Source organism: Mauremys reevesii, linkage group 2 (assembly GCF_016161935.1).
Source record: "Mauremys reevesii isolate NIE-2019 linkage group 2, ASM1616193v1, whole genome shotgun sequence".
Classification (NCBI taxonomy): domain Eukaryota; kingdom Metazoa; phylum Chordata; order Testudines; family Geoemydidae; genus Mauremys; species Mauremys reevesii.
The window spans coordinates 190,581,621-190,595,001 of NC_052624.1; the positions used below are offsets into that span (position 1 = coordinate 190,581,621).

The following is a 13,381-nucleotide window of genomic DNA, read 5'->3' on the forward strand; positions in this document are numbered from 1 at the left end:
GAAGCTTAATTTGTCACATAACATAAAAATCATTTTAATTGCCACAGGACTTTGCAGCATTCATTTGTTATGCTTCCCATAAACAAAGAGAATCTTTTTACTCTCTCTTCAATGACACTACAAACACCCCAAAAAGTAAGAGAAAATTAAGATATCCATGTGAAAGTGCTGAGAGTGTGTCTCTTTCCTTTAGCAAGCTACATCCACTAGGCCAGCATACAATGGGGTCTTAGACATGGTACACAGAAAACAAAGATTAAACACCAGCTTATGGTTATTACCAGCTGTAATGATTGTAGAAGTTTCCCAGGCTTTCTACTGAAGACAATCACAGAAATGTTGGGCTGGGAGAGATCTCGATGTCATCAAGTACAGCCCCTTCTGCTGAGGATGGCCCTGGTAAACAGAGACTATTCCTGACAAGTGTTTGTCCAACCTCTTCCTTAAAAACCTCCAGTGATGGAGATTCCACAACCTCCCTTGGAAGCCCATTCCAATTCTTAACTACTCAAAAGGTAGAATGTTTTTCCTAATAGCTAACCTAAATCTCTCTTGCTACAGATTAAGCCCATTACTTCTGGTCCTACCATCAGTGGACGTGGAGAACAGATGATCTCAGTCCTCTTTATAGAAGCCCTTAACATATTTGAAGACTGTTACCAGGTCTTCCCTCCTCAGTCTTCTTTTCTCAAGACGAAACATGCCCCCTCCCCCTTTTTTTTTTAAATCCTTTCCTCTTTGGCCAGGTTTTCTAAACCTTTTATCATTTTTGTTGCTCTTCTCTTGACTCTCTCTAATTAGTCCACAACTTTCCTAAATTGTGGCACCCAGAATTGGACCACAATACTCCAGCTAAAGCCTCACCAGTGGTGAGTAGAATGGGCCTCTTGCATCCTGTGTCTTACATAAGACTCTGCTGTTAATGTACCCCAGAATATTTGCCTTTTTTGCAACTGCGTCACATTGTTGACTCATTTAATTTATGATCCACTGTAATCCCCAGTTCCTTTTAAGCAACAATACTTAAATACTACTACTAGTAGTTATTCCCCATTTTGTGATTGTGCATTTGATTTTGCCTTCCTAAGTGTAGTACTTTGCACTTGTCTTTATTGAATTTCATTTTGTTGAATTCAGACCAATGCTCTAATTTGTGAAGGTTGTTTTGAATTCTCACCCTCAGTCTTCCAAAATGCTTGCAGCCACTCCTAGATTGCTGTTGTGTGCAAATTTTATTCGCATGCTTGTTGCTTCATTATCCAAATTGTTAATGAAAATATTGATAAGTACTGGACCCAGGATTGACCCCTGTGGGACCCCAGTAGATATGCCCTCCCAGTTTGACCACAAACCATTGGTAATTACTTTTCTGAGTACAGTTTTTCAATCAGTTTTGCACACACCTTATAGCGATTTCATCTAGATCACATTTCCCTAGTTTGCTTATGAGAATGTAATGTAGGACTGTGTCAAAAGCCTTACTAAAATCAAGGTATATCATGTCTGCTGCTTCCCTGCATCCACTAGGCCAGTAACCTTGTCAAAGAAGAAAGTTAAGTTTGTTTGGCATGAATTGTTCTTGACAATTCCATACTGGCTATTCCTTATAACTCAGTAAAAGCAGCAAAGAGTCCTGTAGCACCTAGAGACTAACAGACGTATTGGAGCATGAGCTTTTGTGGGTGAATACCCACTTCGTCAGATGCATGTCATATAACTCTATTATCCTCAAGGTGCTCACAAATTGTTTGTTTGTTTTTAATAATTTGTTCCAGTATCTTTCCAAGTATCAATGTAGGCTGACTGTTCTATAATTCCCCAGATGCTCTTTGTTCCCCATTTTAAAGATAGGTACTATATTTGCCATTCTCGAGTCCTCTGGGACCTCACCTGTCCCCCATGAGTTCTCAAAGTCAACTGCCAATGGTTCTGAGATTGCTTCAGGTAATTCCATCAGTACTCTAGGATGAATTCTTAGTAAAAGCACAACATTCTTTCTTTTGAAGATTTCCTGGTACCATAAACTAACATGCAGGGATATTTCTTGGAATTGAAGTATGACTTTACAACTGGAAAGAACCATAAGAACAAATTCCCATTAAAACATCCCCGACCAATAACAGTTGGAATTTAGATTGAAATGGTGATGTTTTTTAATTTAGTTGGTGGGTGGGCGGTTGCTTCACTTACAGGATCTTTTTCTCTTTCTTATAGTACAGCTCAGTCTCCTTATTTCTACAATTTACAAAAGAGATGTTTTCTTTTCAGGAATCTTCTTCTATATCTGAATTGCTTCTGAGATTGCTTTAACATGCTTTCAGTTGTTCCTTAAAATCTTCTGAATTTGTCATCAGTTTTACAGGCAGTATTTTCTTTGTATCCTCAAATGCCAAGTGACAACCACATGAAATATCTTAAAATAATCCTACTATTTTATATTGAATTGTGCAAGCTCTGTGATTTTTACACAGGAGTATTATGATACTTCCATTGGAGAGTGTAGAACAGATTAAATTTTTGGAAATAATTTTAAGAATAATCTCACAATGCGCATTTGTACGTAAGATCTGCTCTCTAAGTTCCATGATAGACAAGTACATGTAACTACTGGAATTTGCTACCAGCTGCTTGATATAAGCTGGAATACTTACTGCTGTTCAGTTTTTCAATCAGGGCAAAATTAAATGCTTATTTTTAGCTCATGATTTATTGAGTCAAATGGAATGGTTTCCTTATTTATCATTAGCAGTCTCCTGTTTTTACATATAGAAACTAGATGATATGGTTTACTTATCTTTTAAAAATGAATAACAAATTGGTTAAATTTTTGTTTATATGCAAGTGAAAATCCAACTAGCAACTTCAGTAAGTTACAGCTCTTCCTTGAGTAGTTTCCTTATGATTATGTGCCCTGCTGCGCCTTTGATCAGTGATTTTCGGTAGCAGTGCCTGTTTGGCCTGCACACGCACTCTCCACATCCTCATGGCCCATACTGAAGCTATATAGGGTAGGTCAGGAGAACCACCCTCAATCTTTAGCTTGAGATAGTACATCAAGCATGTCCACTTCAAATTTTCATAGCGTAGTTTAGCTTAGTTTAGTTGCTATAGATGGAGTTTGGTGGTGGTGTTTTCCCTTTGATTGTTCTTCTCTGTTTGAGGGGTTATTCTGGGCTTTTACTCTTTGGGGTAAGCTGGGATCCCCAGGCTTTAAACATTGTCTTTCCTGCTGGGAGGCTATTCCAGTGAGTTATGGACATTCTCGCTGTCTCCGAAGTTTGAGAGACCTGCATATAGCAGCTAAGTGTAAGATCTACTCCTCATTCAAGCGCAGATCTTGTAAAACTAGGGAGATAAGGTTCAAGATCTTAATGATGGAGAAAGCCCTCTAACCAGCTTCTGACCCAGGCTCGGAGAACCCTCCTGTACCATGGCCACTGAGCACATTTAGTGTCCTTTCTACCTCTGGATCCCATTCACTGATTGCCTCGAGGAATTCCGCAATTAGTATTTTATTTACTTCAGAGCCTTGGTCACCAAAAGTCTCGGGGGATGTGGCTTCATCTGTGTCCCTCGTACTGAGAGCCCCACAAAGGTGGACAGGTACTGACAAGAAGAGCAGGAGTCTCAGTCACCAACTCCAAAGAAGGCTCCAGAAACCTCAGGTCCAAGGAAGTACTATTGAGGGTCTGAGTGATTCTGGTACTGGGAAGTCATCTAAAGCTACTTCTATGAGCCATGCTTCTACAAAGTGAGATACGGTACTGAGGACCACTTCTACTTTGAATGCTCATACCCATAAAAGCATGCACTATACTTCAAAGAGAACTACACCATGCACTTCTAAGTACCTATGTCAGTACTCCAGACTTCTATAATGGAGTCTGATTCTGACTGGAAGCATTTGGTGCCCATAGCTTCAAAGCATTCCACACAGGTACCTGTGTTGGTGCCAAACCTAGAGTCCACAGAATCACATTCAACTCCTGTCTATGCACCATTAGTATAGCAGGAATTTAGTATTCAAAAGATCTTGTGTTGAAGGAGCTGAGAGTCTCCATTATTTACTGGTACTGAAACACCTTTCTGCACCAAGGACTTCTGAGTCACCACCTCCACATTTTTCATTCGGACCCACTACTTCACCAACTTCAACCATCCAGGGTGAATAGTGATCACCTCCCCTGGAATATGTTGAAGACTCCTCTGACTCACAGATTTTGGTTCAGGGATCTCTTGTCTATGCTGTGGGAAATCATTCTCATACGTATTCTCAGAGAACGGAAGGAAGACAACCTCATTTTCTGTCTATATAGTATGACCAGCAGTGGATGCCATCTCCTTTTCCGTGTGGGCCCCCCAGTAGCCTTATTGGGACTTTCAGGCCATGTAGTGTCAGCAGTTTCTAAGGGACCCCAGTCATTTTCGCAGGGAGCATAGGCAGACCCATTCTCCTCAGACTTCACTCCCACCTCACCTACCAGAACCAGTTGAGGAGCATTTTAAGGAGTAGGTGGAAAGAGCTGAAAAGGAAGCAACTCCTCACACAGATATTTTTTTCATCATTGTCAGATGAAGTTGTAATGCCTCGACCACCTTCCGTAGCCTTTAGACAATTCCAGGAGCTGATGAAGGGCATCAATGATATGCTTCAGATTCCTCTGGAGGAGGTCCAGGACTGTCATCATTAGCTCCTGACATTTTACATACTTCAGCTTCTGCACGTGTGACCCTTCCTGTAAATGAAGCTTTACCAGACCCTGCTAAAACCATCCGGTTATGGCACCTCGTATTTGTAAATGTGCTGACAAAAAACATTATATTCTGGCGAAGGACTCTGAAATTTTTTTTTTTAACACCTGACCCCAAATTCTCTGGTTGTAGAAGCAGATGCATAACACAATGTCTACCCCTTAGATAAAGCCAATACTGCAGCCTAGTCCACTTCCACTATGACCATGATGCAGCAAGCATTCTGGCTTTGGTTGTCCAGCTTCCCTGGGGAGGTACAGAGTACTGACAAGAATCTTCTTTCTGATGATCACAAGTTGTTTTGGGATTCTATAGACCACTGTCTTCATATCTTGAAGGAATTGATGCTCATGCCTAGATGCCTCAGGATTTATACACCTGCAAATAAAGGAATTTAGCAAGTCTCAAACAGCATAGAGATCTCACCTAGCTCATTTCTCTAGTTTCTATAAACCAACTGAACTATCATCGAAGCAGGCGTGGCTCTAGGTCCCTGGTCCCATGGATTCAGCGGTACGCCTGCGGGAGATCTGCCGAAGCCGCGGGACCAGAGGACCCTCCACAGGCATGCTGCCAAAGGCAACCTGCCTGCTGCCCTCACGGCAACTGGCAGAGCGCCTGCTATGGTTTGCCGCCTCAGGCACGCGCTTGGTGTGCTGGTGCCTGGAGCCCCTGCATCCAAGAGACCACAATATTCAAAAAAAGGAAGTCAGCTTCTGTCACGACAACTTCATCTCAGCCATCCATGTTATCTAAATGCTAGTTTTGTTGGCTTGGTCAAGAGTCCAAACCATCCACTCTCCAGGAATCTACTGCTGCATCATTCCACTTTCCTTCCCTCTCTTTGGATACCATTTTCCCTATTTCCAACCTGCATGTGAGAGAATAACATCTGATAAATGGGGTTTGGCACTCATAACATCTGGTTATTCCATCCATTTCACCTCCATCTCTCCCTGCCACCACCCCTCTTTCCTGTCCCTTTTCAGTAACCCGTTTCATGATCAGTTGCTGACACAGGAAGTGCCTCTCTACACTTAAGAGCCATAGAACCAGTTCCAGCCCAGTACAGGGGGAAGGGTTTCTGTTCCAAGTACTTTCTGTTCCCCAAAAAAGAATGGGGAATGGAGACCAATGTTAGATCTTAGTCATCTAAACAATTATGTGGAACAACAGAAATTCAGGATGGTGACTCTTGCAGCTATATTTCCCTTTCTGCAACTCTCAAACTTCAGGATGCATATTTACATGTTGTGATTCACTCCTCTCATAAAGTTTCTTCATTTTATAGTTGACCATGGCCATTCTAGTACCATGTGCTCCCTTATGGCCTCTCCTCTGCCGCAAAGGTGTTCTCAAAGATCCTGGCAGTTTTTGCTGCCCTCTAGGTCAACTAGGGATAATCATCTTTTCTTATCTCAACAATTGGCTACTTAGGAGTCAATCTTGCCAAGAAGTCCTATTGTCAATACAAATTATAAGGTCTCTGTTCCACAATTTAGACCTTTGACTCCATCTTGAAAAGTCCGCTTTGACACCAGCACACCAGATAGATTTGTTCGGAGTTTCATTGGACAAATGGTCTTCTTTACATATATCCACCAATTCCATTTCTCTTGAAAGTACCGAACAAGATCAAGCTGTACAAGGCCAAGGTCATTTTAATTGCACACATTTGGTTGAGACAAATTTATATCCCTACCTCGTTTGAATTGTTTCTCATCCACCAATGACACTTCCAGTCATTTGCCATTTGGTTGTCTCAGCATGCCAGTCAGACACTTCACTCTAATCTGGAAGTTCTGTACATTGATGATTGACACTTCCTATTCAATAGAGGTGCAAGAGATGGTGGCAAACAACAAAGTGTCTGAGACCATATCATCTTCCAAAGAGAATGAGATATCAACTTTGGTATACCAGTTGACAAATTTCTCCTGTTCATTCTTCTCTTCCCACCATCATAAACTATCTGCTGAAATTAAATAATAATAATAATAATAAATTACGTCTGCTATCAGGTTCACTTGGTGGCTTTCCTGCTCTTGTTGAAGGCTTTTCCATTTTTACCAATATCAAGATTCCTCTGAGGATTGATAATCTTTTCCCACAGATTAGAGAACCTATTCCAATATGGGATTTGAATCTTATTCTTAGTTGCCTTATGAAACATCCCTTTGAGCCATTAGATGTGTGTGAATTGCTACATCTGTTTATGAAAACAGCTTTCTTCATAGCCATCACTTCAGCCTAGAAGATTGGACAACCAGGGGCTTTACAATGTTCTTCAAGGAAAAGGTCTCATTATGACCATACCCTGAGTTTCTACCTAAAGTAGCTTCTCAATTTCATATTAACCAGACCATTCATCTGTGTTTTACCACCCTTCTCCCCAACCACATCAGATAGGCAAGAAACTGTCTTCTATACCCTGATTATCAGGAGGGCGTTAGTCACTACCTGAACAGAATCAAACTGTTCACACTGAAGTCAATGGGAGTGAAAGACACTTGTCCCTAGAGTTTTACAAATAAGAGATGGTGAACCAGGTATTTCATAAGATGTCTGAGCAACACATTCTGATGTATGACCACACCATTTAAATTCCAAGCCATTGACCTAGTTCATTGCTTACCCCTCGTTGTATTTAAATTTCATAGTTTCCAAGCATTTAAGAAGCCAGATGTGGTGTTTTCTTATTGGAAAGAACGTAGAAATAAAAGCAAGATAGATTCCACAATGCAGTTGCAAAATAGTTTCTACTTTCTCCCAACACATGCTCCAAATACATCATACATTAACATAAAGCATGCAGTTACACAAATTCCAGAATATATACCAAATGTTTGTTTTTGAATTTGGAAAGTCTGAAATCTGTGTTGTAATGTGAAATATATATTTTTTTCAAATTTGTATGCAACATGGAATCTGGTGTTATGCTGCTTGTTGTCATGAGTGATGTCTCCTTTGTGGTGGTGTGTGTTATGTGAAACTTTGATTTTAGTTCAGCACAATGGAGAAACATCTACGGTAGGCATTATGGAATCGGTGTTGTGTGTCCATTGGAAAGTTATACTGGGCATATTTTGTACTACTTTTTCCAGAATGTTGAGTTGGTGCAGAATTATATTGAACATGTTTTAGAGAGTTTGTTTTGCTTACATATTATGACATTATAGTAATTGTACATTTTTTGTTGCAGAATTTGCTACATATATGTTTAAATAATAAGTAAATAACAACATTGTCCATCATGTTTTCTTGGTATAAGTATGTGAAGTTTGAATCTGTGTGAAGTTGCTAATTTATAACACGCTTGCGAAGTGCTGTGGGTGCTTGGCATCCACTGAAGTTAGCAGGAGTTGAAAATGCTCAGCACTGCATGGGATTTGGCCCTAGATGTATTTTGTTATGAGTAAGAAAGAGTGAATCAGGGATTACTTCATAAGTTGTCTGACCAAAACAGTAACTAGGCAGTTTAGTTATTGGCCAGACTGCAGTGACCTTCAATGGGCTATGTGGTGTGCATGTGTGTGGAGGCTACAGTTTGCTTAAACTGTCTGGAAAAAATGATGTTGATTTAATTTTTTGAAGAGTTAACTGACATGCCCACTATAGTGATCCCTGATAAGCTCCTGCCTGTGGAAACACCTTTAATGTTCTCCTCCCATCTCCTATTGAGATCCGCAGTGCTCTCATACACCTCTTATGTAAGAGTAGTCATCCATTTTTTACAAACGCCATAGATAACCCCCACCCTCTCTTTATGGATCCCAATGAACTCCCACACCTTTCTTGTTCTCCTGCAACCCACTGTAAACATCTCAAAGTACTCCTTTACTCTCTCATAAGAAGCTGCAGCTGTACTTCTGCTCCTCAGTGAGTATTGTATGTATTTGATTTTTAGGAATTCCATTAATTGTGAAATGGGCTGCAACACCATCCACTTTAAAGGTGCCTTGACATCTCTCATTCCTTTCAGAGACCTTTGCTGCTCCTGTAAATACTCAATATGTTCTTTTTTTTAAAGCAAACCCAATATGCGACAAAACTTTCCATTTATAGACTCAAATGCATTCCTGCACCCTCCCATGGAGATTCTTCATGCTTTTCTCCATACTATCTTTATAGAGATTGCAAGGCATCTGCCCCTTCTAGAGATTCCCTCCAGAGACTTTCTGATGCGCTCCAATTTACCTTAAAGAGTCCTCTATTCTATTTTGTTTTGCTCCCTTGTAGATCCTCTTGGATTTTCCCATTGTTTCCTCCAGCTGCAAGCAACAGGAGGTTTGTCACCAATCAGAAGATTTGGCCACTCAGTATATAAATAACTTAACAAAGGTTCTGCTCTGCATTACTCTGACTGAGCAGAACTAATAATAAAACAAGCACCATCTGTTTTATTAAATCATAAACAGCAGCCTCTAAAATAAACCATTTAGTGTTATATTATTTCAAAAACAAACAATAAATCTACTCGCTATCTGTTATTCAAATAACAAACTGTTTGAACATGGTTCAAATTTCAGCCTCATCTATAATGTATAACTTCTAATCTAGGTTGTTGCTTTATTTATTTATTATGTATTTGTGTATCCAATATTTATATTTTATGGAACCTATGTGGAGTAGCACTTGGGCACCTTAGTTTTTCTTTAATCTCAAAATCAAACCTCATTATTTTGCTACAGAAAAGCTTCAGAAGAACAGGTTTTCAAAAGTCCTGAGTAGCCACATCTCCAGTAGATGTCAATGGGAGCTACAGGTTTCCAGCATCTCTGAAAATCAAGCCCAAAGAACTTCCATATGAGTTAATTAAAATCCTGTTGGAACAAGTGAGCCCGTACTCTGGCTCTGATTGGACTTGATACAAGAATTACTGGGTGAAATTACTGGGCCTGTGTTATGCAGCAGATCAGACTAGATGATCATTATGGTTCTTTCTGGCCTTAAAATCTACAAGCCACATGAAAGAAAGAACAAGTTACGCACGAGAAGGTCATCTAGTGAAATAGCATGTGGAGTGAGTTTTACATCAAGAAACTACAGAAGTGTCCCACTTTATCTTGATACATTTAGATCTGTGCTATTCTGTTCCAGTTTAGAAGTTCAGTTTGAAAAAAAAAAAAAAGAAAAAATGCCAGGGGCAGCTCCAGGCACCAGCACGCCAAGCGCGTGCCTGAGGCGGCAAGCCACGGGGGGCGCTCTGCCGGTCACCGTGAGGGCGGCAGGCAGGTTGCCTTCGGCGGCTTGCCTGCAGAGGGTTTGCTGGTCCCGCGGCTTCAGCGGACCTCCCACAGGCATGCCGCCAAATCTGCGGGACAGGGGACCTCCTGCAGGCAAGCCGCCGAAGGCAGCCTGCCTGCCGTGCTTGGGGTGGCAAAATACCTAGAGCTGCCCCTGCTTCCAGCTTGGAAATCTTCACTAGATCTTTATTCAAAGTACAAGAATTCTTCCAATTCTGCTTCTGTCAAGGGCTTACAGATTGAAACCTTTGTTTCCTAGTCCGTCAGAGTATATTTTCTATTCCTTCATTCAATACTTTATCCTTAGGAAATTATCACCACTTGCCACATTTCTGCCTCTTGCCACCTCTGTAAAAGTGTATGGAACTGTCAGACTCTGGGGAGGGGGCAAGAGAGGCCTTGAAGGGCCTGCTCCCTATCCTCAGCAAACATAACATATGACCAGAATGACCCTCCTTCTGGGAGCAGCTGTGGCAACCCCCAAGGAGGGTGTATGTGTGGGTATGAAGGAGCTCCCTGTTGCTAACTGAAGATAAGAAGTCGATGAGGCACTTGTACAGCCCCAACTTATTTAAATCGTATTATGAATTTTCCAAATAACCCCCCACTTGTAGATTAAAATGAATAAAACCGCTTGGGCCTGAGTCTCCACTCCATCCGAGATAGGCGCCATGGGGAAGTTGTTGTGGCTCCGTGATTCAGAGCCTCTCAGCCCTTAAGCGAGATTTGTGTGCATAGGGGCAGCCATAACTTATGCCTACAAGGATTTGTGCAGCAGAGTTCATCTTTGCCAGGCTCTCTCCCACCTACATCATGCTCCTCTCCCTCCTTACGTTGTGAGGGGGCATCTGGAACAGGAGGTGACAGAGCCACCTCTACCACTCAAGAGTTAACTGGTACAGGAAGAATTCTCTACTGCCCTTCTCCTGGCATAGTGCACCACATAAGCAACACAAAGTGGCCTTAAAGTTGCCTCAGCAAACCTGAAAATCCAGCCCATGAAGATTTAAAACCAGCTGTTAGAGAAAACTGAATGGCTGCATTGTACGTAGGACTCTGTGGTTTGGATGTTAATTTGAGTTTGTAGTTAAGTTAAATAGATTCCAGTTATATAAATGTCTTGCTTTCAGCTATAGGTATTGGTATCTAAATTCATTAACTGGTATATTTAATTAAATGTAGGATTGTTTTTTAAAATGTCTTCTTAACAATGCTGATTGTCTGCTCAGATATATCTGCAGTCCCTTTAGTTTATGGGCATTTAACTAAGACCTATATTCTGAAACAACAAAAGATCATTGCAAAGAACATAAACACACAATAAAGTGTATAGACACATGGTGTCACAAGGTGATTTTACACATTTAATTTTTAAAGCCAATATATCGTAACTGATCCAATAAACTGAACATTCTTTCTTGTTCTTCTGCTTGTATTGACTAGCCCTGGTTGAGATGGCATTGCAGAAATTGTGCAGCATTTCCATGTTTCTGAAGAAAAATTTTCATGCTTTTAAGCTTTTGATACAGTGATCTAATTCTGAGACAATTAAAATAAAATCTATTGAATACAGAGATTCACTGGACCAAACTCTATCATGGCTTATATCTTGAACTATTCCAATGAAGTCTGGGCAAAAGGTGGCTCAGAATTCTAAAAAGTCCAGGAGAAGTTGTGACAAAGTGTGTGTCATAAGTATTTGTCACCAATCTGGGGAGAACAAATCGTATGAATTTTGACAAAAATATCAAGACCAGCACCTTTTTTTTCTTGTTTTCTTTCACATGAAGATAAAGAGACAGCCTATTGGAAGCTGAAATATGCATGTCAAGGAGAATGATGATGTGATACACTGTGATTCCTGAACAATGACTAATCTAATCTCAAGAGATCATCCTCTCTTGAAATATTTTAGTCCCTTTCACATTTCAGTTTTGGGCTTCTCTTGGCCAGTGTCTTCAGACTGTGCCAAATTTTGTGGAATGCTGATTTGTATAATGTGGACACTTGTCTAGTAGGGCACAGAGCTGTGACCAATCTCGTTTCACGTAAGTCATGCTCTTGGCTATAAATAGGGTACAAAGTTTCTCAGAGATTAAAGATAGTTGTGTGTGTGTGTATGCACTAAAACAGCAAGCTGCATTATATTAATTAACTTTGTTCACTCAATGTATCCCGTGGCAAACTTGTATTTATTTATTAACAGCCATAGGGCTGATTTTTGGCAAAGACAGTGGCTCAACTAGTGCACTATCAATTGGGGTCGCAGATCATTCAGATATCATAAATTGCAGTGTGAGTTCCTTTAGCTATGGTAACCATGCTGTGCAAGGGTTTGTGAAGTAGGCAAGGGGATCTGGTGTGCAATATCTGGAAGGATAACCACTTGCATTAGATTGCTGCATCAAAACACCAAAGGGATGGCTGTCTGGTGCTCTTGCCCACTGATGTATCCTGAAAACATCTCTTGTGTTCAGTGATAAGAAATAGGGAGGGAGACAAAGAAAATTATGACCATAGCAGATTTTCATAATGGAAAATAAAAAAAAGCTAAATAGTAAAATGGCAACATGTTTTGCATGATCAATTGTTGCTGTGGTCTTTAAAAGTTTCTGGGAAATAAGTGTAGAGAGATTTTCCCACAATTGCTTGTAATATTCTAATGAAACTCAACTAAATGTTATAACCAAAATATTGAACGAGACTGATTTTCTCCTTTCTAAATTTTTAAGATCCGGACTTTAAGGACCTGGGAGTTTTGAAACCATTGCCAGGTTGGTATGCTAGATATTTCATAAAACTTAAAGGCCTTTGTCTTCTGCTGTAGAAAATATTTTTTGCTTGCTGTTCAGGTTTCATTTTTGTGGTATTTTGTTATTCAGTTTGTGAGTTTGAGATGGGAGGACCTGAAGGAATTGTGGAATCTGTGCAAATTGTGAAGGAAGGAAAAGCTTCTGATACGGAGGCAGTTGACTGTAAATGGTACATCCGAGCACCACCACGATCCAAGGTCAGTCCTGCATCTACTCACTTATTTGGCACTTAATTTAAGAATACAAATATATTGTATGTTTCTTTGTACATACGGGTCTTGCTTAGCAATTTTTCAGTGTTGAACTTTTAAACTGTTATTTTCCTTCAGCATTGGAAGGTAAATTGTCACCTCACTGTCACAGTAACCTTCATTTGCTATAAATAACAACGTGGGCAGCATAATGGGTAATTTTCTCCAACACGTCTTTCCTCTGAGCTTTAAAGAATCAGGAGCTCTTGTTAATTGTGAGGTGGTGTATCCCTTTATTTTCCATATTTTACACCCCGTCTTTAGGTTGACACTAAGATCATGTGTCCAGTATATGTAATGTTTAAAAAACATTGCCAAA

The 13,381-nt window shown here is 40.3% G+C and overlaps 1 protein-coding gene across 11 annotated transcripts in view; it reads left to right on the top strand.

The window, feature by feature from the left end:
- The window catches only part of NETO1 (neuropilin and tolloid like 1), an 83,015-nt gene that overhangs the window by 42,977 nt on the left and 26,657 nt on the right, over window positions 1-13,381 (top strand). For 9 of the 11 annotated variants that reach the window (XR_005594713.1, XR_005594714.1, XM_039526453.1 and 6 more), the window contains 2 exons: window positions 12,731-12,772; window positions 12,851-13,008. Coding sequence is in view for 9 of the 11 variants with exons in the window: in XM_039526453.1 (XP_039382387.1) it covers window positions 12,731-12,772; window positions 12,851-13,008 (200 nt within the window). In the remaining 2 variants the exon portion in view is untranslated. The remainder of the gene's footprint in view (window positions 1-12,730; window positions 12,773-12,850; window positions 13,009-13,381) is intronic. The other 2 variants (XM_039526460.1, XM_039526459.1) reach the window with 1 other exon arrangement.